This window comes from Salvelinus fontinalis, chromosome 3, assembly GCF_029448725.1.
Source record: "Salvelinus fontinalis isolate EN_2023a chromosome 3, ASM2944872v1, whole genome shotgun sequence".
Lineage (NCBI taxonomy): Eukaryota > Metazoa > Chordata > Actinopteri > Salmoniformes > Salmonidae > Salvelinus > Salvelinus fontinalis.
The window spans coordinates 8,918,545-8,942,355 of NC_074667.1; the positions used below are offsets into that span (position 1 = coordinate 8,918,545).

Here is a 23,811-nt window from a genome sequence, read left to right on the forward strand (position 1 = left end):
CAGGTTATGTCGATATAGGACTCGTTTTACTGTGGAAATAAATTGTTTTGTACCTGTTTCCTCTGGCATCTTCACAAGGTCCTTTGCTGTTGTTCTGGGAATGATTTGCACTTTTCGCACCAAAGTACGTTCATCTCTAGGAGACAGAACGTTTCTCCTTCCTGAGTGGTACGAGGGCTGCATGGTCCCATGGTGTTTATACTTGCGTACTATTGTTTGTACAGATGAACATGGTACCTTCAGGCGTTTGAAAATTGCTTCCAAGGATAAACCAGACTTGTGGAGGTTTACAATTTTTTCTGAGATCCTGGCTGATTTCTTTTGATTTTCCCATGTCCTCAAGCAAAGAGGCACTGAGTTTGAAGGTAGGCCTTGAAATACATCCACAGGTACACCTCCAATTGACTCAAATTATGTCAATTAGCCTATCAGAAGCTTCTAAAGCCATGACATCATTTTCTGGAATTTTCCAAGCTGTTTAAAGGCACAGTCAACTTAGTGTATGTAAACTTCTGACCAACTGGAATTGTGATACAGGGAATTATAAGTGAAATAATCTGTCTGTAAACAATTGTTGGAAAAATTACTTGTGTCATGCACAAAGTAAATGTCCTAACCGACTTGCCAAATCTATAGTTTGTTAACAAGAAATTTGTGGAGTGATTGAAAAGCGAGTTTTAATGACTAATGACAACCTAAGTGTATGTAAACTTCCGACTTCAACTATGTGTGTGTGTGTATGTATGTGTGTATATATATATATATATATATATATATATACACACACATACACACATAATCATGTTTTGTTGACCCGTAGAAAAAGTTCCGTATGAGAATTTGCTACTGATATGACAGCATTTGAGTGACACTTTGACAACAAAATGACAACCACAAAGTGAAAATGATTAACACCTTTTAATATAGTATCCTAGATAGTCAAATTGGCTTTGAGGTATAGTTATCCAAAACATATAGACAGCTTTCCTGCCACCCATGAGGGCCCACCACCCCATTCTTTGACAGTCTCCTTTGACATTTTGCCAAATGTCAGCCTAACATGTCAGTTTTCAATCAATGAGGGAGTTTGATTGAGTGCACCATGCTATGGCATGTGACGTGAATGGGCAAAGCGGTGAGGGAGGAGCGCCCTTCTCAAATAAGACAGTAATCTGCACATGTTGTCAACAAGCCAGCATCGTTCAGATACATATAACATCTATTATTGTTGCTTAATCTACGTCATTTCTGTTTAAAGCTGAATTCACCAACGGCTAAAATGGGGCACCTGGCTCACGCCCGGGAGGCAGTCCGGCTCCAAAACAAATGTAATCCATGCTAACCCGGTTCACCCGGGACATCAAAATTACTCCCTCATATGTTCTGTGCAGCAGATATGTATCTGGCCAGAAAGTTCTTGACCTCGGAGATGTGCATGGTCTCCTTGATGGTGGTGTCGCGGCTGCGCACCTGCAGTAGGCCACTCTCAAGCGTGTTGTCACTGATCACCACAGTGAACAGCACCCCCATCTCATCATACCTGGGCACACAGGCACCAAACGTAATACTTACAGTTGGGTCGCCACAGGGAAACAGTACAGCTATCGAGATCACCTTCAGTGAAGTCAAACGTCAACATGTTGCATAATTCTGTATACACCAAATTGCATGGCCACTTTTGATGTCAAAATTCTATCAACAATAAACGCATGAAATCCGTTACATGAAATGTTAAACCACAACATAAAGAAACTAAACTATAATGGTATGAAGAAGTTTTACTTTGTGTTCAGCTGCTCCATTGAGGTTGGCATGGTTTCAAGATATCCAGGCCATGCAGAGACTCCCCCTTCCAAGAACTCCTTCAGCAAGCCTTCACAAACCTAAGATGTAGAATATCGTTTTATATCTACAATCAAACATAGTCCTATTGAATAACTTTGTGTATATCTCAATAGTATCCTACCTGTCGTAGTTCCACAGTGGCTCCCCTTCCCATGTCCAAGGCCACTTTGACTGGAGACAAAATAGGATGGAGCTTCAAAACCTACAAGGGCCACAAGATGTCAGTGTGTGTAGCACATTCTAACAATTTCCACCAGTTCAAAAACCAGAAGTAAGATGCTGGATGCTCAAGTTCTCACCCGTGTTGTCAGAGACGTAAACCATACTAAAGCTAATGTGGAAAGGACTTAGGTGTTTCACCTTTCTCTGCTGTAGCCTCTGTTTGCTGTCGACTTTCTTCACTCGCTGGAGTGAGTTGTACAGGTACGCCAACACTCCTCGCTCTAGGTTTCCAGTTACGGAGATGGCATAGGGGACGACTGACTTCCTTCCATCTAGGCACTGTGAATGAGACGGGAAAAATATGGAGCACTGACATGATTAATATAATCTTACTTGAATAACAAAAATATGTTTTATTGTCACATACACCACATTTCACTGCACTTATCCGGTGTATTACAGGGTCAGCCATACTGCCCTACCAAGCAAAAAGGCAGTACCTGTTCATAGCGTGGAACTGAGAAAAATTGCTTTTATTTACTTTGGTTTCACAGAAACCTAGTGCAGTTACTGCTAATATGACCCCCATTTTACTCCAAAACACAAGAGAGGCAGGATACTTGTTCACGTGATTAAGCATGTATTTATTATTCCATTCCAGCCATTGTTATGAGCCGTCCTCTCCTCAGCAGCCTCCTGTGCAACTGACATATTGTGAAAAATGATTAAGATCTACTCCTAAGTCGTTGTATTGTGACAGCATGAGAGGGATAGGGTATTAACTGCAGTGTTGTCCCTGCAGTGAAAGGCAGCATTACACTGACCTGTAGTTTGTTGCGAGCGCTCTTGTGTGTCTGCAGCAGCTCCGCATCCCCTCGGCTCAACAGAGTCTCCAGGGCCTCTTGGCCCCATGGGAAATTGTACACAATTTTCACACCACGAGACGCCCGGCCTGCCAGCTCCTCTTCTGTTATGACACTGCAGCTGAAGTCGGACGGGCCCAGGGCAAACTGGATCATAGATGAAATGAGGGACAGGATTGGATGGACAGAGAGATTAGAGAAAAGTACTTTACTATCCACATTAAGTCAAGTTGTCTTTCAGTATTACAAATATCAACATAGAAACAATGTCGTTTCTATAGATTTCAAATCAAGATTCAGATTCATGTTCAAGATCCAGATTAATTTGCAGACAGAGAAACTTGACCACAATGTATTGAAATTGGATCAGAAAGTGACCCACCTTTCTCCACCACTGCAGCCGATGCCGTGCCCAGTAGTCCAGCCACTGTGAGGAGGTGCGGGGCGAGCAGAACCACACCAAAGAGGACTGGGTAACTTCATCTGGGCTGTCAGGAATGGACACAGAATAGGGGTTAAAGGTAGACTCAGCAAAATGAGAATGCCACAAGCAGCACCGCAGATATTGAGTTGAGCGATATGCAAGACTTTGCTCATAGTCACACACAGCATGTGCGCATATGCACAGGTTCGACATCATGCTGTTGAAATGTCATAGGTACGGGACCAAAACAGTGGCGAAGTTGAACCTCGCACTTCAGCGCTCTTAGTTGTTGCAGGAATTGAACCACTATGCTGTTAACTTTCTGAATGTACATCATATCGCTGAGTCTACCTTTAAAGCGCACAACTACTCTTTAGTCTGCTATAATAACACCTGGGCATAGCAATCTGCCATCTCAAACAACACAAGGACATATGACTTAGGTTAAATATATGCTCAATTAAATCTATTTGCACTTTGAATAACCACAATGGTAAATGATCACAGTGCAGGTGAATGGTTCATGTGATTTGAGGGAGGAGTAAGCCTCACCAACTAGGTCCACCTGATGGCTGGAAGCACAATCCGGTCTCAGCCAGGCCAAACGGCAGCTTTCTGTTCACTAGCTCCAAAGAGGGCACATATTGCTCCAAAGCACCTGGACAGGAGGGAAGAGCATTGTCCATGTTAGCCTGGAAACCCAACGTTGAATTTCATTTAACTCTACGAGTTGATTTCTATGTCCTGAAGCATGCGTACAAGTAAAAATAGCAGAGGTGTTCAATACAACACCCAATGATAGTTACCTTGGAAAAGACTAGTTCGAACAGATGCACCATTCTGGATATGGGTCTCAAGCTTCTGAATAAGTTGATCCTTGCTTAGCTCTCTCTGGGAAAGTATTTGACGAAGGTTCTCGGTGTCAACAACCCTCAATCGTCCATCCCTCTCGGTAGTTCTGTCCTTACTAGTGTGTAGAGTGCTTATCCCAAACACCTCTGCCCTGAACCCTATCACAGAGTTCCACCATTGTTCAAGAACGTTCTTTTTAAGTTCCATACCAAGTGGTCCATATCCACAGTTGGTTCCGCGCTGAAAAGAATCACTATGAAGTTGGCCAGAAGCTATGTAATACCTGTCAGTGCATAGCTGCATCAGTGTTTTGGTGTGGTCGGAGTCCTCAGCAACAGACCTGACAGGAGTTGCAGTACTGCAGCGCTGACGTGCAAAAGCTATCCTGCAGCATAGTGGGGTTCTTGGTATATTCTCACATCTCCAGATGAGTCGTCTAACACCGTAAGTGAGCATGTTTAATGGTCACTCATTTCGTCATTGAAAATAAGTTACGCACGCGCCAAGCTGCAATTAACCTAGCAATGCATTGCGTGCGGTCTCACATTTTAGAAGTCATTCATAGGCTGAAATCACGTTAGAAAAGGACATTTGAAAGTGAATGCAGTTGCCTGCGAATTACACCACGAGTAGTTTCGGCAATGCCTGGCAACTTAATATAAATACTCTTCTATTTCTAAAATACTTGCAACCATGTGTAAAACGTAAAATGGGCGCACCCGGAAGTAAAGCTATGTCTACGTCACTTCCGTGTCGACATGAAAACGAGACAAGTTCTCATCCATTACCTTACGTTAACGTGTTACCTTACGGTTTGCTATATTATTTGTGGCATGATTTAATTGTTTTAAAAGAAAATCCACTAAGATTAAATGCTGGATGAATACTCAATAGAACAATGAACCACCACAAAACTTCAATTTAATTGTTTTATTTGAAGGCCCATGCATGTCCCCCAAGTAAGATCTTAACATATCACTTTAAACATACCACTAACTCAAAATCGGCATTACTAAGTAAAAATAAATTACTGAGGAATGTAACAAATAAAAACAGTCAAGGAGACGTGCACCAGTTAAAGATGCACTTCAACAGCCCCATTGGGACTCATTTCAATGCTTGGGGTTACTGAAGAATTCCAACCCTGCTGTAAGCAAAAAAAGTTAAACAGTACAAAGGATAATAATAATATTAATATAAGATTTAAAGACGAGGGGGGAAAAAAATTGTGGTTTGGTTGTGAATTGTGCACACAATCTACACCTAGTCAGTTACTGTGGGAAAGATGGAGGCATAGAGTAGGGTACCATGGGTGGGGGTTGTTGGGGCTGCTGTGCCTGTGGGTTAAAGGGGAATGGCGGGCGACCCATGCCGTTTGGGGCAGCCGCCTGCGCGGCTCCAAACTGTGGAGGGGCCTGGAAGTTCTGGCCGCCGAACGCACCCACCTGGTTGGTGGCGCCGAAGCTAGCCTGTCCGTTGCTGCCGTAGCTGTTGCCGTAGCTACCGCCAGAGCTAGCGCCCTTGTCATAAGTGCTACCCCCGTAGCCCACTCCGTTTTGGGTTTTTGCGCCGAAGGCACTCTTTGGTCCCCCACCGAACCCCCTGTCGCTATCCTTGTCCCTGTAACTACCACCACCACCACCGTAACTCCTCCCCCCAGAATACCTATCTCGTCTGTCATCCCTAAAGCCACCTCTTCCCCCCCCTCCACGACCTGGAAAACAAGACAAAAACAAGAGACAGGGCAGTGGTGAGACTGTTAGCAGTGATGGGTGGAAAAGACATTTAAACTAAAATGACAGTTGACAAATATGGTGAGAACAAGGTGGGTCATCTTCGTATTTAATTTTTAAGAACCTCTGCCCCAAAACCCTTCAAATAGATTTCTCATCTAGAAAATCGAAATGTCTGCAGATGTAACCACAGCCTTGTTCGCATCTCACCCGCCATAGGAATTACCTCCTCTGGCCTCTGCCATCTGGAGGAGCTTGGGGTTGATAGCCTGGTTAGCTTCGCGGAGCACAGCTATGAGGTCACTGGCCTGTTTCATGTTGTTGGGGGTGAAGAAGGTGTAGGCGGTGCCTGTTTTTTGACTGCGGGCCGTGCGTCCAATGCGGTGGATATAGTCCTCAGAGGAGTTAGGATAGTCATAATTTATGACAAATTTCACATCCTCCACATCTGTAAAGTGTTGCAGTGTGGCAAAAAGGACACCATACAGGATTTTGCACACCACAACAGCCAGACCAAAGGACAAGGTTAGCATAGAGAATGGAGAGCTAAAATGTTCCAGAGACTGGATACTTAGCTGAGCTGCAAAGAACGGGGTTAACCAACACAATCCAAGAAAAACGTTCTACTCCATGGGAATACTACTGTGGGAAGAGAGAAACGAGATGCACACTCCGTTTGCTTACCATATCAAAAAATCCTAAGGCATTCTCCCTCCCTTTTTTAACCAGGGGAGGAAAAGAACTGGATTTGAAGTCTTACCATTAAGGAGTATGCATTCACTAGTCCTTTCCCAATGCAGCGAACTCCCCCACAAATTGTCAAGTGACATCCAGGAGCTTCTACGCAGTAGGGCCGCTATGTGCACTGTTGCCTCCTCGTGTGCCAATATAGGACCTTTCAGTTGGTATGGGTTCTGAAGGTCCTTTTTCCCAGTCACACTCATAAGAAGCTTGCTAATAAAGGCCTCACTGCACGTCTTGCCAAGACCGAATAGACCAAGTACTAATTTGAGGGGGGACCCAAAAAAGGCAAAAATGAAAAAGGTCCAAGTATTGACCCCTGTGGTGCCCCTCAAAGAGCATAAAGCACCCCGCCCCCATCAGTCTCGTCTAGGCAAGATCTTCCCAGAAGCCAGTGTTCGTTCACTTGAGAAAATGTCTCTCGTTGGCAGGTCTCGACATGACTTTAAAAAGCAGGCGAGGGAGGAACTTTGGTTTTTGAAGCTCTTCTATTTGTCACTTTCTCTAGATGTTCCCATAGCCCCTTAAACACGTGCCAGTTTCTCATCAATTTCGAGTCGACAACAGTAAGTTGAAAACTGCTCTCTCCATTTCAAGAAAACCAGTGCTTTGAGTGAGGGAGAAAAATATAGCAATGGAAAGCTGTGACATTCGCAACACCCATGCTTTTTTAAGGGACAAGCTCCGCAACTAACAGAATCGCTCCAAATCTCAAAACAGTGACTTGGAATACAGTGCCCTCTACAAAACGCATGCAAGGCAAATGGTCACGTAAAGCGTGTGTGTGTGTAACGTTTGAGTTGGAAACGTCTCGACGAAGGCATTTTTCAGGTAAAAATCCACGGACAGAGAACAAATAATGTCATGTATAAAAAATAAAAAAAAGATATCAGAAACAAGGCTTAGCCACACTGCCTTTTGACTTGAGGATTACTGGCACACAGAGCTTTCACCTCTCTAGGCCCACTGGGTGGCAGCCAGTGGGGCAACTTCATTTCCAATATGTCCTCCTTCCCCCTCGAGGCCTGGGACTTGTCATGCCTAGGCCCTGCCACAAAGACTGCACCTTTAGGTGAGAAACTCAGAAAATGCATAGAAGTTAAAGAAAGCCAAAACCACTTTCTTTAAAAAGTTAAAATATTGAGGAAAACAACCAGAGGGTTTAACCAAAGCCATACTGACCTAGACCGCGGGAGGCCACATCGGTGGCGATGAGGATGGGGGCCTTGCCGTATTTGAACTCTGTGGAAAGATCAACTTCAATTATACAAGTCCATTACATTGTCGTGACAAACAAAATATATTTAGAAAATATTTCAGGCATACCATTGAGAACCCAGTCCCTCTCCTGCTGGCTCTTGTCTCCGTGGATACCCATTGCTGGCCAGCTGTAACAGACAAACATGGACATCAGAGGCATGACACATTACAAGGAGAATGATTTACCAGTTAAACAAGACACTAGTGTGATGACACTTACCCATCTCGTCTCATCCTCCTGGTTAGCTCATCGCAGCGTCTCTTGGTCTCGGTAAAGATGATGGTCTTGTTCTCCTTCTCGCTCATGATCTCTTCCAGCAGCCGGAGGAGTCTTAAGTGGATAGACAAGAGACCCGGGTTCAAATTGACATGACTCACACTATATCCTGGATGAGACAAATTAATGACCAATTGTAGAGTTCTTCCGTTTGAATTCCTTCAATTATGAAGCAGTGTAAATGTGACGTTTGGCTTTGCTGAGGAGTAGTGTGTCACTCACTTGTCATCCTTCTCTCCGTCGTTGCACACGTCCACTATCTGCAGGATGTTGTGGTTGGCGCTGAGCTGCAGAGCGCCCACGTTGATTTGGACAGACTGCTTCAGGAAGTCCTCAGCCAGCTGGCGCACCTCCTTGGGCCAGGTGGCACTCCACATGAGGGTCTGACGATCCGGCTGAGAGAAGAACAGAGAAAATAGATCACTTAAAGGATTTGATAAAATACTAAATGGCTGATCCTACAGGAACATTTAATCAAATTCTATTTGTCGCATGCGCCGAATACAACGGGTGTAGATTTGACCATGAAATGCTTACTTACAAGCACTTAACCAACAATGCCGTTCAAGAAATAGAGTTCAGAAAATATTTAATAAAGAAGCGAAAGTTTTAAAAAACAAAAAAAATCCACAAAAACACAAAATAACAATCCCAAGGCTATATACACAGGGGGTATCGGTACCGAGTCAATGTGCAGGGGTACAGGTTAGTCATGGTATGCAGACTCTGCAATGATTTGTCAAAGTCCAATGGGAATTCTGCCAATTGAAATCAGCAGCAAGTATTGAGCAAGTCTACAAATCATTGCAGGAATGAGCCTTCATATTGAAGAATTCTAGCCAAAGGAATTGCGTTGAGTCAAAGCCACATACTCTAATTTGGTCCACAATTTTGCGGATTTGGGGCTCGAAGCCCATGTCCAGCATACGGTCAGCCTCGTCCAGCACAAGGTAGGTACATCTGCGAAGGTTGGTCTTCCCAGCCTCCAGGAAGTCAATGAGACGCCCTGGGGTGGCAATACAGATCTCAACACCTAGGGGGAAACAGAAAACACTCACTCAGATGTCTGCCTCCATCACCAAAGTTATTTAATACAGAACCAACGTATTGAGCAAACAAATGAAAGCAAAACAAGTGGTGGACAGATACCTCTCTCAAGGTCCCGAATCTGGGGTCCTTTGGGGGCTCCACCATAGACACAGACTGACTTCAGGCGGGAGGCCCTGCCGTACTCAGCGGCAACCTGCTGCACCTGCTGAGCCAGCTCACGGGTCGGGGCCAGCACCAAACACTGAGAGACAAATATAGAGACAAGTGTTATTCAGCTGGACTCACCCTGTAAAAACTAATAGGGATGTTCTCTATTCAAGAGGCTTATGGTGTACTTACTATAGGTCCGTCTCCATGCTCCAAGAATGGCTGGTGTTGAATGTGCACGATTGCAGGCAGCAGATACTGTGAGGGGGGAGGGGGGGAAACTGAGCCCAAATGGTCCAACTGCACAAATATGTACCAGAAAGATGCTACTAAGAGTAGTTATAAATCAATGTACTTACAGCAAGGGTTTTACCGGAGCCTGTCTGGGCGATGCCCACCATGTCTTTCCCACTGAGGGCCAGAGGCCAGCCCTGAGCCTGGATAGGAGTTGGCTCAGCCCATCCTTGTTTGGCAATCACATCCATCACATAATCTGAAAAAGACAAAGTTAGATTACATATGAGATTCAATTCCACCATTTTATACAACCAGCTTGTTCTTAAGCAAAGTTGGAAGAGCGGTTTTACTCACTTGGAAAATTGGCCTCGTGAAACTTCATCATGGGCTTGGGGCAGTCTCTGCCTTTCACTGTTACGTCTTTACTTCTCAGGTAGTTCTCCACCTCTTGCTGCAATTAGACACATAAAAAAGGTTGTTCATAGGCAAAGACCATTTGAATCAAAAGGTTTAGACCACACTCAAATCAGATGGAAAGAATTGCCTGGGTCACTTACAGGTGGTCTGCGGGTCACATCCGGGTGCTCCTGGTAGAAGTTTTTCTCGAACTTTGGGAGCTCATCCATGTTCCAGTGTTTTTTGCGCAGCCTTTCACCTGGGTTGCCAAATTTCCCCTGAGGGGGTCCACCCCTACTGCCACCACCGCCACCTCCAAAACGAGGCGCACCTCCATACCTGAAATAGTAGGGGGAACAACCTAATATTAGACGACTGAGCATACAGTGAATGGTGGGTTTAAGTCAGATAGTTATGCCAGCTACATTGAAGAACTGATACCCCACATTCCCCCATGAATGCATGGCTTGAGTACTACAACAGATAGCAGAGCACAAGTTAGGTTCCCTTTGTCCAAAATTTGGCAGACGTTACCCCTTAGTGTTCAATAATGGACGAATTGGCTCTGGAAGCCAAACACTCCATCTAAACGTGAATTGGTTATAGAAACAAATCTGTCTACTTTAATATCACGTCAAAATAATTTAACAAATGGAAAATATATTAACTTTTTTTTTTTTTTTTTACAATATGGGGACGGGGTAGTTGGGTGGGCTGTTTACAGATGGGCTGTGTACAGGTGCAATGATCAGTAAGCTGCTCTGACAGCTGATGCTTAAAGTTAGTGAGGGAGATATGAGTCTCAAGCTTCAGTGATTTTTACAATTCGTTCCAGTCATTGGCAGCAGAGAACTGGAAGGAAAGGCAGCCAAAGAGGAGTGGGCTTTGGGGGTGACCTGTGAAATAGCACTTGTTCCAGCAGGTATATGGGTGGGTGCTGCTATGGTGACCAGTGAGCTGAGATAAGGCAGGGCTTTACCTAGCAAAGACTTATAGATGACCTGGAGCCAGCGGGTTTGGCGATGAATATGAATTAAGGGCCAGCCAACGAGAGGATACAGGTCGCAGTGTTGGGTAGTATATGGGGCTCTGGTGACAAAACGGATGGCACTGTGATAGATTGCATCCAATTTGCTGAGTGTTGGAGGATTTTTTGTAAATGATAGCCGAAGTCAAGGATCGGTATGATAGTCAGTTTTACGAGGGTATGTTTGGCAGCATGAGTGAAGGATGCTTTGTTGCGAAATAGTAAGCCAATTCTAGATTTAAATTTTGGTATTTGTAGTTGTCCACATACTCTAAGTCAGAACCGTCCAGAGTAGTGATGCTAGACGGGTGAAGAGCATGCATTTAGTTTTACTTGCATTTAAGTGCAGTTGGAGGCCACGGAAGGAGTGTTGTATGGCATTGCTCATCTGGAGGTTTGTTAACACAGTGTCCAAAGGGCCAGAAGTATACATAATGGTGTCGTCTGCGTAGGTGGATCGGAGAATCACCAGCAGCGAGAGCGACATCATTGACATATACAGAGAAAAGAGTCAGCCCGAGAATTGAACCCTGTGAGAAATGGGGCAGGCTTAGGCAAGTTGCTGTAGGGGGTGTAGGGCTGTTGACCAGGGTAGGGGTAGCCAGGTGGAAAGTATGGCCAGCCATAGAAAAATGCTTATTGAAATTCTCGATTATCGTGGATTTATCTGAGTTGACAGTGTTTCCTAGCAACAGTGCAGTGGGCAGCTGGGAGGAGGTGCTCTTATTCTCCATGGACTTTACAGTATCCCAGAACTTTTTGGAGTTTGTGCTACAGGATGCACATTTCTGTTTGAAAAAGCTAGCCTTTGCTTTCCTAACTGCCTGTGTATATTGGTTCCTAACTACCCCAAAAAGTTGCATATCGCGGGGGCTATTCGATGCTAATGCAGTACGCCACCGGATGTTTTTGTGCTGGTCAAGGGCAGTCAAGTCTGGAGTGAAACAAGGGCTATATTTATTCGTAGTTCTACATTCTTTGAAGGGGTCATGCTTATTTAAAATGGTGAGGAAAGCACTTTTAATTACATGTGTAATGGAACTGAGAGCCTCGATCAAGGGCTGGACATTTGCTTACACATGCAAAGATGTGGTAGGTATAACTACATTCCTTTCTGCGTCACGTTTAAACCAGTTTAGCTGCCATTTTAATTCCGGCCGGTAGAGGAGGAACAAAGGGAGCCGGCATTTTGATTCGAAACAATTTGCAACATCCAAGCTGACCAAACATTCCAGGGTTCTTAACCAACATCACATACTATATTTTATGCGCCGATGTGCAAGTGTGGTGGATATGGTTATTATATCAAATATAGCATAGGCCTCTGAGAATCTCCCATTGCTAATGCGTTATTGAAGTTAGCTAATGTTAACTGCCAACTAAACATTTGCCCGACCTGTTTGTTACATCAATTAGATCAGGCAAAATGTACTTTAACAATTGATTAGGGTTCAAATAAGTCGTATTAACATTGCACATCAAGCCAATGGCATGGATAAACAAAACTTACCTAGCTAGCTACAGTACCGCGTTAAAACTAACCATCGCACCGTCTTTTCCTAGCTAACTACGTTAGCTAAACAGACATTAGCGTTACCTACTTACCCCCTGTCTCTGCCACGATCTCTGTCGGAAAATCCAGGCATGGTTAAGCAGAGTATGAAAGTAACAAATGGTAACTACGTCTATATCTCTAAACCAATCTGTGATAAATATAAGTGCGACACGAAAATAGAAATGCCGGGCAGACAAATGTCAGTCAAAACGGCGTACTAACTCATAACACATAGGAACATATCAACGCGCATGTCTGGTACTACTTTTTCTCCTTATTTGGTCACGGAAGTTAGCTGATTGGCACAGTTTGACGTGTTATTATCCCATTTTTACAATAACCTTCATTATTTGAGCCAAATGAAGTACTAATGTATTACTTTATTCAACATGGTCAATTTATAAATCATTTTAAAACAGCAATGCAGGTAGTAGACGCAACATTGTGTTTACACAGGAACACTACATTAGCTACAACTTCTACTCAATAGTCTACTAAAATAAGCAACAATACAATTTACCCCAAAAAAGAAGGGAACCAAATATGTACAAACGCAAATAGTGACCACCCCCAACGTTTGCAATTAACACCTATCTTCAAATCAAATTTGACCAATGTTCATTTTAATGCAGTCAACAGATAATGGATACCAAAGACAGTAACGTTACAGTATTAAGATGGGCAGAAACTGCTTCTCGAATACAAAACCCAGATTACACATGTAGGCGATGTTAAGGCGACTTTGGCTAGCTCATGTGCAAAAACACGTCATCGTGTTGTGCAAGCAGTCAAATCAAAAGGCACTTCTTCCATTTTTTTTATTTCACCTTTATTTAACCAGGTAGGCTAGTTGAGAACAAGTTCTCATTTGCAACTGCGACCTGGCCAAGATAAAGCATAGCAATTCGACACATACAACAACACAGAGGCAATAAAGGCAATAAATAGGCCATGGTGGCGAAGTAATTACAATATAGCAATTAAACACTGGAATGGTAGATGTGCAGAAGATGAATGTGCAAGTAGAGATACTGGGTTGCAAAGGAGCAAGATAAATCAAATAAATACAGTAAGGGGATGAGGGAGATAGATGGGGTGTTTACAGATGGGCTATGTACAGGTACAGTGATCTGTGAGCTGCTCTGACAGCTGGTGCTTAAAGCTAGTGAGGGAGATATGAGTCTACAGCATCCATATACAGATGTTTTTTTTAAAAATGAAAATGAAAAGTGTCAGTTTGTCACTTTCACGAGGTTGGAGTAATAACATGGCCATCTACTTAAGACATTGGCTCGAATCTAGGTTGTTCCTTTAGATTTTGAGAAAATTAACAACTAAGGAATAATTTTTCACTTCTGTCATTAGCAGGTTTCCATAGACCCAGGTTTATTCGACAAAAGCAATGTTGCCCCCCAACCCCCAAAAACATTTTTATATTTTCGACAGGGGTGGATTTTTCTTTTGTCTTACTTTCTTTTTTTAAATTATTATTATTTAACCTTTATTTAACTTGGCAAGTCAGTTAAGAACAAATTCTTATTTACAGTGACGGCCAACCAAAAGGCAAAAGGCCTCCTGCGGGGATGGGGCCTGGGATAAAAAATAAAACAAATACAAAATAAATATAGGACAAAACACACATCACAACAAGAGAGACAACACAACACTACATAAAGATAGACCTAAGAGAACAACATAGCAAGGCAGCAACACATGACAACACAGCATGGTAGCAACACAACATGATAGCAGCACAAAACATGGTACAAACATTATTGGGTACAGTCAACAGCACAAAGGTCAAGAAGGTAGAGACAACAATACATCACACAAAGCAACCACAACTGTCAGTAAGAGCGTGCATGATTGAGTCTTTGAATGAAGAGATTGAGATTAAACTGTCCCGTTGAGTGTTTGTTGCATTTCGTTCCAGTCGCTAGCTGCAGCGAACTGAAAAGAGGAGCGACCCAGGGATATGTGTGCTTGGGGACCTTTAACAGAATGTGTATGGCAGAACGGGTGTTGTATGTGGAGGATGAGGGCTGCAGGAGATATCTCAGGAGGGAGTGAGGCCTAAGTGGGTTTTATAAATAAGCATCAACCAGTGGGTCTTGCGACGGGTATACAAAGATGACCAGTTTACAGAGGAGTATAGAGTGCAGTGATGTGTCCTATAAGGAGCATCGGTGGTAAATCTGATGGCCGAATGGTAAAGAATGTCTAGCCGCTCGAGAGCACCCTTACCTGCCGATCTAAAATGATGTCTCCGTAATCTAGCATGGGTAGGATGGTCATCTGAATCAGGGTTAGTTTGGCAGCTAGGGTGAAAGAGGAGTGATTACAATAGAAGAAACCAAGTATAGATTTAACTTTAGCCTGCAGCTTTGATATGTGCTGAGAGAAGGACAGTGCACCATCTAGTCATACTCCCAAGTACTTGAATGAGGTGACTACCTCAAGCTCTAAACCCTCAGAGGTAGAAATAACACCTGTGGGAAGAGGGGCATTCTTCTTACCAAACCACATGACCTTTGTTTTGGAGGTGTTTAGAACAAGGTTAAGGGTAGAGAAAGCTCGTTGGACACTAAAAAAGCTTTGTTGTCGAGCATTTAGCACAAAATCCAGGGAGGGGCCAGCTTAGTATAAGACTGTATCATCTGCATATAAATGGATGAGAGAGCTTCCTACTGCCTGAGCTAAGTTGCTGATGTAAATTGAGAAGAGCGTGGGGCCTAGGATTGAGCCTTAGGGTACTCCCTTGGTGACAGGCAGTGGATGAGACAGCAGATTTTCTGACTTTATACATTGCACTCTTTGAGAGAGGTACAGTTGAAGTTGGAAGTTTACATATGTAACCGATGTGAAATGGCTAGCTAGTTAGCGGTGGTGCGCGCTAATAGTGTTTCAATCGGTGACGTCACTCGCTCTGAGACCTGAAGTAGTTGTTCCCCTTGCACTGCAAGGGCCGTGGCTTTTGAGGCGAGATGGGTAACAATGCTTCGTGGGTGACTGTTGTTGATGTGTGCAGAGGGTCCCTGGTTCGAGCCCAGGTTGGGGCGAGGAGAGGGACGGAAGCTAAACTGTTACACATACACCTTAAATAAATCATTCTCTGTACTATTATTCTGACATTTCACATTCTTAAAATAAAGTGGTGATCCTTTCTGACCTAAGAGGGAATTTTTACTAGGATTAAATATCAGGAATTGTGAAAAACTGAGTTTAAATGTATTTGGCTAAGGCGTATGTGTTCTTTCATCACATTCCCAGTGGGTCAGAAGTTTACATACACTCAATTAGCATTTGGTAGCATTGCCTTTAAATACACTGCTCAAAAAAATAAAGGGAACACTTAAACAACACAATGTAACTCCAAGTCAATCACGCTTCTGTGAAATCAAACTGTCCACTTAGGAAGCAACACTGATTGACAATGAATTTCACATGCTGTTGTGCAAATGGAATAGACAAAAGGTGGAAATTATAGGCAACTAGCAAGACACCCCCCAAAACAGGAGTGATTCTGCAGGTGGTGACCACAGACCACTTCTCAGTTCCTATGCTTCCTGGCTGATGTTTTGGTCACTTTTGAATGCTGGCGGTGCTCTCACTCTAGTGGTAGCATGAGACGGAGTCTACAACCCACACAAGTGGCTCAGGTAGTGCAGTTCATCCAGGATGGCACATCAATGCGAACTGTGTCAAAAAGGTTTGCTGTGTCTGTCAGCGTAGTGTCCAGAGCATGCAGGCGCTACCAGGAGACAGGCCAGTACATCAGGAGACGTGGAGGAGGCCGTAGGAGGGCAACAACCCAGCAGCAGGACCGCTACCTCCGCCTTTGTGCAAGGAGGTGCACTGCCAGAGCCCTGCAAAATGACCTCCAGCAGGCCACAAATGTGCATGTGTCAGCATATGGTCTCACAAGGGGTCTGAGGATCTCATCTCGGTACCTAATGGCAGTCAGGCTACCTCTGGCGAGCACATGGAGGGCTGTGCGGCCCCACAAAGAAATGCCACCCCACACCATGACTGACCCATCGCCAAACCGGTCATGCTGGAGGATATTGCAGGCAGCAGAACGTTCTCCACGGCGTCTCCAGACTCTGTCACGTCTGTCACATGTGCTCATGTGCTCAGTGTGAACCTGCTTTCATCTGTGAAGAGCACAGGGCACCAGTGGCGAATTTGCCAATCTTGGTGTTCTCTGGCAAATGCGAAACGTCCTGCACGGTGTTGGGATGTAAGCACAACCCCCACCTGTGGACGTCGGGCCCTAATACCACCCTCATGGAGTCTGTTTCTGACCGTTTGAGCAGACACATGCACATTTGTGGCCTGCTGGAGGTCATTTTGCAGGGCTCTGGCAGTGCACCTCCTTGCACAAAGGCGGAGGTAGCGGTCCTGCTGCTGGGTTGTTGCCCTCCTACGGCCTCCTCCACGTCTCCTGATGTACTGGCCTGTCTCCTGGTAGCGCCTGCATGCTCTGGACACTACGCTGACAGACACAGCAAACCTTTTTGACACAGTTCGCATTGATGTGCCATCCTGGATGAACTGCACTACCTGAGCCACTTGTGTGGGTTGTAGACTCCGTCTCATGCTACCACTAGAGTGAGAGCACCGCCAGCATTCAAAAGTGACCAAAACATCAGCCAGGAAGCATAGGAACTGAGAAGTGGTCTGTGGTCACCACCTGCAGAATCACTCCTGTTTTGGGGGGTGTCTTGCTAATTGCCTATAATTTCCACCTTTTGTCTATTCCATTTGCACAACAGCATGTGAAATTTATTGTCAATCAGTGTTGCTTCCTAAGTGGACAGTTTAATTTCACAGAAGTGTGATTGACTTGGAGTTACATTGTGTTGTTTAAGTGTTCCCTTTATTTTTTTGAGCAGTGTAGTTTTACTTGGGTCAAACGTTTTAGGTAGCCTTCCACAAGCTTCCCACAATAAGTTGGGTGAATTTTGGCCCATTCCTCATGACAGAGCTGGTGTAACTGAGTCAGCTTTGTAGGCCTCCTTGTTCACACATGCTTTTTCAGTTCTGCCCACAAATGGTCTATAGGATTGAGGTCAGGGCTTTGTGATGACCACTCCAATACCTTGACTTTGTTGTCCTTAAGCCATTTGTCCACAGCTTTGGAAGTATGCTATGGGTCATTGTCCATTTGGAAGACCCATTTGTGACCAAGCTTTAACTTCCTGACTGATGTCTTGAGATGTTGCTTCGATATATCCACATAATTTTCCTTCCTCATGTAGCCATATATTTTGTGAAGTGCACCAGTCCTTCCTGCAGCAAAGCACCCCCACAACATGATGCTGCCTGTTTCCTCCAGCATCTTCACAAGGTCCTTTGCTGTTGTTCTGGGATTGATTTGCACTTTTCGCACCACAGTACGTTAATCTCTAGGAGACAGAACGCGTCTCCTTCCTGAGCGGTATGACGGCTGCATGGTCCCATGGTGTTTATACTTGCGTACTATTGTTTGTACAGGTGAACATGGTACCTTCAGGCGTTTGGAAATTGCTCCCAAGGATGAACCAGACTTGTGGAGGTCTTGGCTGAGGTCTTGGCTGATTTCTTTAGATTTTCCCACGATGTCAAGCAAAGAGGCACTGAGTTTGAAGGTAGGCCTTGAAATACATCCACAGATACACCTCCAATTGACTCAAATTATGTCAATTAGCCTATCAGAAGCCTATAATTTTCTGGAATTTTCCAAGCTGTTCAAAGGCACAGTCAACTTAGTGTATGTAAACTTCTGACCCACTGGAATTGTGATACAGTGAATTATAAGTGAAATAATATGTCTGTAAACAATTGTTGGAAAAATTATTTGTGTCATGCACAAAGTAGATGTCCTAACCGACTTGCCAAAACTATAGTTTGTTAACAAGAAATTTGTGGAGTGGTTGAAAAACGAGTTTTAATGACTCCAACCTAAGTGTATGTAAACTTCCGACTTCAACTGTTAGCAAACCAGGCCAAAGACCCCTCAGAGACACCAATATTCCTTAGCCGGCCCACAATAATGGAATGGTCTATCGTATCAAAAGCTTTGGCCAAGTTAATAAAAATAGCAGCACATAATTGGTTAGAATCAAGGGCAATGGTGACATCATTGAGGACCTTTAAGGTTGCAGTGACACATCCATAACCTGGGCGGAAACCAGATTGCATACCCAAGAGAATACTATAGACATCAAGAAAGCCAGTCAGTTGATTATTGACAAGTTTTTTCCAACACTTTTGATAAACAGGGCAAAATATAAATAGGCCTATAACAGTTAGGATCAGCTTGATCTCCCCTTTAAATAAAGGACAAACTGTGGCTACCTTCCAAGCAATGGTAACCTCCCCAGAAAGCAGAGACAGGTTAAAAAAGTTGGAGATATGCTTGGCGATGATTTGGAAACAGTGTTTTGCGACAGACGATTATGGACACAGTGTTTTTTTAATAAATTATGATTGGTGAATAACTTTGAATGTACACCGGGCAGGTGATGTTATCAAGTAACTAAAAAGCTAAATTTCACATTTACTAAATGCTTACAAAATGATCGTTTTAAACTATACAAATAATGTTTCTTTGCAAGACAAGGATTGTCCTGACTTTCTAGAATGCCTGAATGCTTCGCCTTGCTTTTCTGTTTCGCTGGCAAGTTTCTCCATCCAATTATTACAATGGCACATAAGAATTAATGGAATATGGCAAATATTAGTCAATTCTCACATTCTATCCATGCAGGCTTTTGCAGCTACCTGAGACATTAAACAGATAGGTAGGAGGGCATACAGGCTGTCCGCCAATTTATTAATTCACAATTTGCCTAAATGGGTAAACACTTCAATCACTACATTTTTATTTGACACTGTAGTTGTTTGTGGTGTCATTATATCCAGCTGAGATATATATATATATTTAATTTTCATTGAAAGCAAGTCTAAGAAGCGGTAGATCTGTTCTATGTAACTATTTCTATGTTTCCTGTTAAGTTTCTCGTACACAAGCTGAAAACACAATATTTTTGGTTATGGGAAATATATTTTACAGCCGTTTAGATCAGTGTTTCCCAACCCTGGTCCTCAAGTACCCACAACAGTAAACATATTTATTGTAACTCTGGACAAGCACACCTGATTCAACTTGTCAACTAACCCACAAGCCCTCAATTAGTTGAATTAGATGTGTTAGTCAAGGGCTACAACGAAACTGTGTACTGTTGGGGCACTCGAGGACCAGGGTTGGGAAACACTGGTTTGGATGGTACAATGATTCTCTACACAATGACTGCTTATTTTGTCACATAAACTGAAATAAGGCGAACTATTAGAATGTTTGCAATCGGAAAATGGCGGAGTTTAAGTTTAAATGTACCCTAGCAGGCAATTGTCGCATCTATTTTCTATGCGAACTTTGAGTGTAGAAGTTAATGGAAACAAAGTTAATGACTTCTCAAACCCAGTCCTGGCCTGCTTGGTCTGTTTCGCTAGCCATCCCGGAAGTCTCGCGACGTTGGGCCTCTGGGTTTAGAAACTCTGGGAACTACTTTAAGACAGATACTCGGGAGAACACCCTGTCTACCATGTGATATTTTTATAACAGTTATGGTTAATTTATTAAATGTCTGTCTGTGCTATCTTGTAAAATAACTGAAGAGTCAACTGGACTAACTAGAACAAAGAGAAAAGAGTACAAGGAAGCAATTGTCCCGAACATTCATAAGCTACTTCCGGAAACAAAGTGCCAGTTTACCATGGTTGTCACTAGTTACCACAGCCACAAAGTCATAAATCCCGCCTATTTCTACAATGCATTTTCTTAAAATGTGATTTTAAACGTAACCCTAACATTGACCACACTGCTAAGCTCATTTCCGACTCAAACATCAAATTAAAACCAAAAAGCACATTTTAGTTTCATGAATGTTTACAATATATACATTTGGACTTTGTGTCTAGGGTAACTAGTGAAAACCGTTTACCACCCAATCAGAAAACACTTGCATTTTAAAATGTCGATTACTTTCTGGTTGGCAGCCGGCACCCTTTTAATTTCCGTTCTCATTATGAAGGTTAATCAGTGAGTGACTAACATCGAAATCTGGAAAACGTACTGCTACTAGCTAGCAATGCTAGTTCTTCTTTTCAGAGGTCAAGGGAGACAGTATTGTTGCTAATTGCTTCACTTTCGTTGTTGCCAGCTCGGCTGACTACCACACAGCTAGCAATCTGGCTAGCTTGCTAGTTAATGCCGAATGGGAACCCAAGAAGATGAGCGAGGTAAGCTAACGATTGTTAGTTAGTAAATTAACTGAGAAGAAATAGCACCTAACTTGGTGGTTACTGTGTTTGGTAGCTAGCGATACCAATCAGGATAATAACTACATATTAGGCTATTTAAGGAGTTATTCAGTACTTTTCACGAACCTAGCTATCTAGCTACTGTAACATACATAGCCAGTTTGCCAACTACAGTAGTGCTCTTTGCATTAATATTAACGTTAGCTGGCATACCACACTGTAGTTGGTGTTGCTAACATTTCTAACGTTAGCTAACATACTGTGCCTGCCTTCTGCCCGCGCATGCCCCCAAATTAGCCGCCAGTATGTCAACAATCATGTTGGGATGGTTGCTACCAACTGAGTAGTTTTGTTGTGCATTTCTGTCAACGTCTGTCAACAAACTGAATCAAATCACATTTATTTATAAAGTCCTTTTTTACATTAGCTGTTTTCACACAGTGCTTATACAGAAAACCAGCCTAAAACCCCAAACAGTAAGCAATGCAGATGTAGAAGCACGGTGGCAAGGGAAAAACACCCTAGAAAGGCAGATACCTAGGAAGAAACCTAGAGAGGAACCAGGCTCAAAGGGGTGGCCAGTCTTCTTCTGGAGAAAGGGTCAAAAACAGCAGGTCTGGGACAAGGTAGCACGTCAAGTGAACAGATTAGGGATCCATAGCCACAGGCAGAACAGTTGAAACTGGAGCAGCATCACGACCACATGGTCTGGGGTCAGCGACAGCTAGGAGTCATTTGGCCAGGTAGTCCTGAGGCAGTGTCCTAGGGCTCAGGTTGTTCGTGAGGAGAGATATACTTAAATTCACACAGAACACCAGATAAGATAGGAGAATTTCACCAGACAGGAGAGACTGACCCTAGTCCCCCGGCACATAGACTATTGCAGCATAGATAGTGGAGGTTGGGTCGGGGGACACTGGACATGATACCCCCGGACAGGGCCAACCAGGCAGGATATAATCCCACCTACTTTGCCAAAGCACAGCCCCCACACTACTAGAGGGATATCAACAGACCACTAACTTACTACCCTGAGCCAAGGCCGAGTATAGCCCACGAAGATCTCCTCCACGGCCCAAGCCCGAGGGGGGTGCAAAACCGGACAGGAAGGTCACGTTAGTGACTCAACCCACTCAAGTTGAGTCAAGCGAAAAAAGCCTCGCACGACGTGACGCACCCCTCCTAGGGACGGGATGGAAGAGCACTAGTAAGCCAGTGACACAGCCCCAATAGTTTCAGAGGCAGAGAATCTCAGTGGAGAGAGGGGAGCCGGCCAGGCATGGACAGCAAGGCGGTTCGTCACTCCAGTGCCTTGCCGTTCACCTTCACACCCCTGGGCCAGACTACACTCAATCATAGGGCCTGAAGATGAGTCTTAAGTAAAGACTTCAAGGTCGAGACAGCGTCTTCGTCTCTCACAATGATAGGCAGACCATTCCATAAAAATTGAGTTCTTTAGGAGAAAGCCCCTGCCTCCAGCTGTTTGCTTAGAAATTCTAGGGACAATAAGAAGGCCTGTGACTTTTGACCGTAGGTAGGAGCAGGTCCATGTAGCAAGTCCATGTAATGCTTTGTAGGTTAACAGTAAAACCTTGAAATCAGCCCTAGCGTTAACAGGAAGCCAGTGTAGAGAGGCTAGAATTGGAGTAATATGATCACATTTTTTGGTTCTAGTCAAGATTCTAGCAGCTGTATTTAACACTAACTGAAGTTTATTTGGTGCTTTATCTGGTTAGCCGGAGAGTAGAGCATTATAGTAGTCTTAAACTGGAAGTGACAAAAGCATGGATTAGCTTATCTGCATATTTATTTTGCAAAAAGTTTGATTTTTACAATGTTACGAAGATGGAAAGAAGCTGCCCTTGAAATATTCTTGATATGTTCGTCTCAAAAGAGAGATCGGTGTCCAGAGTAACGCAGAGGTCCTTCACAGTTTTATTTGAGACGACTGTACAACCATCAAGATTAATTGTAAAATCAAACAGCAGATGTCTTGGGTCCTAGAACTAACATCTGTTTTTTCCAAGTTTAAAGGGAAAACATTTGCCGCCATCCACTTCCTTATGTCTGAAACACAGACAGAATATATAATGAAAACAATGGTGGTCCTAAAACAGAATCTTGAGGAACACCGAAACTTACATTGATTTGTCAGAGGACAAACCATCCCACAGAGACAAACTGATATCTTTCCAACAGATAAGATCTAAACCAGACACAAACTTGTCCGTGTAGACCAATTGGGGTTTCCAATCTCTCCAAAATAATGTGCTGATTGATTGTGTCAAAAACGGCACTAAGATCTAGGAGCACGAGGAAAGATACTTGGTCTGATGCCATTAAAAGGTAATTTACCACCTTCACAATGCAGTCTCAGTACTATGATGGGGTATACAACCAGACTGGAGCGTTTTGAATACATTATCTGGCTCCGGGAAGGCAGCGAGTTTCTGCTCAACAGCATTGTCAAAACATTTTGAGAGGAATGGGAGATTCGATATAAGCCGGTAGTTTTACATTTTTCCGGGTCAAGGTTTGGCTTTTTCAGGAGAGGCGTTATTACTGCCACTTTTTAGTTTTAATGTAGCCTAGTTCATAACTGCTCCAAGAAGTATGATCTACACTATGTACTTTATTCATAAATTCAAGGTCTGCATTATGTTTGTAATGTCCCTTTTTACAGATTGGGTGGACGTGGCAAATGATATCCTTAGCAAGTGTCACATTAACCTAAGACTGAAGAAGGTGACCGACTGTAATGCCAATGTTTTTGCCACTTTGTATGAGGCCATCTTGGGGGAGAAAGTCCCAGGTAAGTTTACAACAAACATGACACAATAAATATGCCCACCAAAAGAGCACTATGTGTTTTTTGAGACCTATCAACTGTCCCATGTTAGTTCATGTTTAGATTTTTTGTTAAAGCTTCTACGCT

At 43.5% G+C, this 23,811-nt stretch overlaps 3 protein-coding genes across 7 annotated transcripts in view; 1 reads left to right on the plus strand and 2 right to left on the minus strand.

The window, feature by feature from the left end:
* Positions 1–903: 903 nt before the first annotated feature.
* Positions 904–4,974, minus strand: polg2 (polymerase (DNA directed), gamma 2, accessory subunit). The gene is made up of 8 exons (XM_055904705.1): positions 4,101–4,974; positions 3,847–3,952; positions 3,253–3,358; positions 2,832–3,017; positions 2,206–2,346; positions 1,967–2,047; positions 1,783–1,883; positions 904–1,540 (listed from the first exon to the last, which is right to left on the minus strand). The coding sequence occupies exons 1-8, from the start codon at positions 4,600–4,602 to the stop codon at positions 1,375–1,377; spliced, it is 1,389 nt and encodes a 462-aa protein (XP_055760680.1). The 5' UTR covers positions 4,603–4,974; the 3' UTR covers positions 904–1,374.
* An 87-nt stretch (positions 4,975–5,061) lies between these two features.
* On the minus strand, positions 5,062–12,808 carry LOC129838027 (probable ATP-dependent RNA helicase DDX5). The gene is made up of 13 exons (XM_055904695.1): positions 12,620–12,808; positions 10,149–10,326; positions 9,946–10,042; positions 9,714–9,847; positions 9,547–9,612; positions 9,307–9,448; positions 9,030–9,190; positions 8,380–8,552; positions 8,101–8,211; positions 7,947–8,008; positions 7,803–7,862; positions 6,106–6,327; positions 5,062–5,860 (listed from the first exon to the last, which is right to left on the minus strand). The coding sequence occupies exons 1-13, from the start codon at positions 12,658–12,660 to the stop codon at positions 5,418–5,420; spliced, it is 1,890 nt and encodes a 629-aa protein (XP_055760670.1). The 5' UTR covers positions 12,661–12,808; the 3' UTR covers positions 5,062–5,417.
* Positions 11,709–23,811, plus strand: part of LOC129837993 (centrosomal protein of 95 kDa-like) — a 31,354-nt gene continuing 19,251 nt past the window's right edge. For 2 of the 5 annotated variants that reach the window (XM_055904612.1, XM_055904621.1), the window contains exons 1-2: positions 11,709–12,106; positions 23,560–23,688. In XM_055904612.1, the coding sequence (XP_055760587.1) occupies positions 12,043–12,106; positions 23,560–23,688 (193 nt within the window). In that variant the 5' untranslated portion in view covers positions 11,709–12,042. Of the gene's footprint in view, positions 12,107–20,368; positions 20,856–23,559; positions 23,689–23,811 lie in introns of those variants that run through there. The other 3 variants (XM_055904623.1, XM_055904629.1, XM_055904639.1) reach the window with 3 other exon arrangements.

Coding starts and splice junctions, on each gene's coding strand:
- polg2 (XM_055904705.1), bottom strand. CDS start 4,602: ATGCTCACTTACGGTGTTAGACGACTCATCTGGAGATGTGAGAATATA. Junction 3,359..3,846: donor CCATCAGGTGGACCTAGTTG/GTGAGGCTTACT, acceptor CATTCCTGACAG/CCCAGATGAAGTTACCCAGT. Junction 2,347..2,831: donor GCGCTCGCAACAAACTACAG/GTCAGTGTAATG, acceptor TCTCATTCACAG/TGCCTAGATGGAAGGAAGTC.
- LOC129838027 (XM_055904695.1), bottom strand. CDS start 12,660: ATGCCTGGATTTTCCGACAGAGATCGTGGCAGAGACAGGGG. Junction 9,848..9,945: donor TCACGAGGCCAATTTTCCAA/GTGAGTAAAACC, acceptor TGTCTTTTTCAG/ATTATGTGATGGATGTGATT. Junction 6,328..7,802: donor TGTGGCCTCCCGCGGTCTAG/GTCAGTATGGCT, acceptor AACACTTTACAG/ATGTGGAGGATGTGAAATTT.